The sequence below is a fragment of the Bactrocera latifrons genome, unplaced genomic scaffold (assembly GCF_001853355.1).
Source record: "Bactrocera latifrons isolate USDA-ARS-PBARC rearing strain unplaced genomic scaffold, ASM185335v1 scaffold_207, whole genome shotgun sequence".
Classification (NCBI taxonomy): Eukaryota; Metazoa; Arthropoda; class Insecta; order Diptera; family Tephritidae; genus Bactrocera; species Bactrocera latifrons.
In genome coordinates this window covers 351,917-353,832 of record NW_017535597.1, presented here as the reverse complement: position 1 = coordinate 353,832, position 1,916 = coordinate 351,917, and the positions used below count along the sequence as shown (strand labels likewise).

The 1,916-nt window shown below is 29.6% G+C and overlaps 1 protein-coding gene across 1 annotated transcript in view; it reads left to right on the top strand.

The window, feature by feature from the left end:
* The window catches only part of LOC108968267 (patronin), a gene marked incomplete in the record, with an annotated part of 39,964 nt that overhangs the window by 27,447 nt on the left and 10,601 nt on the right, over positions 1–1,916 (top strand). The window contains 2 exon segments of the mRNA XM_018932186.1: positions 192–263; positions 988–1,086. Of these exon segments, the coding sequence (XP_018787731.1) occupies positions 192–263; positions 988–1,086 (171 nt within the window).

Genomic DNA, 1,916 nt, shown 5'->3' with positions numbered 1-1,916 from the left:
TTGCATACATAATTTTCTAAAATATTTTTTTTTTGTTAGCATGTTAGTGTTACAGTGTTATTATATTATTATATAAGGCATATGTATATTACGTAATAACCATTTCATTGCACTCGCAACTTGATTTCATCTAACTATTTTTAAATAACTCATACTATACTTATATATACATATGTATATTTTTTAAACAGAATCACCTGATGAATACCCAAGCACAAGTTCAACACCGATTGGGCGCAGGGGATCATATAAAGCATCAAGAGGTTGGTGATGGGTATTAATTTAAGCTAAATACTTATGAAACTTACAGTTATTTAGCAACATACATGCATATAAAAATATTTTATTACACATACACCTATATATTTATAAWGTCTAATATCTATGTATAGGTGCATAGATATACATATGTATTAGTACATATAAGTCTATTAAGTACATAACAATATCCTTATACATAAATGCGTAAAAATACAATTATATAACCAATATACACACATACATATACACATACTATACATACAGACATGCGCGCATATGCATGTACCCACGGTGCGTTTTGTCTCTCACCTGGTGCAGAAGGTGAACTGTTTCCCGACTGATTTGTGCTGGCAAAGTGTATATAACTATATATTTATTGCAATTATATATATGTATATTAAGTTTTATAAATATCTATTAGCAACCCTAGTTATTATTATTTATATATATACACACACAAAACACAAGTGGGGGAAAAAGTGGTGTTGGCATTCGGGTCGGCCCGCAAAGTGGTCGGTTATGCAATTGAATTATTTTAGTGCTACCATATTGTTTTTATTTCATACTTAACCTTACTATTCTAAGAGAATTCTATATTTTTCCGTTTTTTTCTAACTACTTCAATACCGCATATACTACCAAAAACAAAAAAATTAAAAAAAAAAATTAAATTTAATTAATGTGTACAAACCAAAACAAACGCCTATATTATGGGCCTTTTTCCAGAACCAACCGTCGATCGAGGCCGCTCACGTATATCTGTAGCTAAAGGAAGTAGCCTTAATTTCCGTGGTCGCAAGTCGAATTCGCTAATGAATCTGTGTGGTAAGAACCGAAGACCAATTACAAAACAAACAAAAAATTGTATTATGAAACAAAAAAAGCATTTTGGCTAAAAGCAAGCAATATTAATCTGCGTAGCCCTAAAAAAATATAATATGTACAACAAAAATTGCTTACTCTCTGGTGGTTGGTGGTTTGGTTTTTGTTTTGGTTCTGGTTTTGGTTTCTTATTGTTTTTACCCAACTTGTTGCTCCCAATGTATAGTATTTTATACGCGTCATACTCGCATTTAAACAATATACATACATATTTACTTATATCTACTTACTCCTCCTTTCCAATTTCCATTTGTGTTGGCTTTAATATTACTTTCGAGAATTGTACTTGTGGTGAACTTTTAGATTTTGTCATATATACATACATACATACATACATAAACGTATTGTATTGTTTTCGAAAATCGTTTTTTAYGTTTAATGCGTTCAGTAGGCTTGCGCTGTGCGCATTTCAGCGCGTGCGCAKCACCTTTATAGTGTTTTGTGCGATTTCATACATTTCATTGTGGTTGTTTCTTAGACAATTATTTGTAACTTTTTTATGTAAACTTWGTAAGATTTAAAGTTTTGTGCTTGAGCTTTATTTTCTACAATAAGATTTCATTAAAGAAAAAAAATTATTTTTTGTTGTCTAAAAAACACGAAATACTTGTTGTGTGGTGAATATAGYCTAAATCCATAAAAGATTAGTGTTGCATTTGATGGATAGATTTCACATTTAAAAAAAATATTTTCGTACCGGAAAAAATTAAAAAAAACTGGTTAAAATTAATTTTTAAAAATTAAAGTTTTCGAACCAAAATAAAAAAAAATAT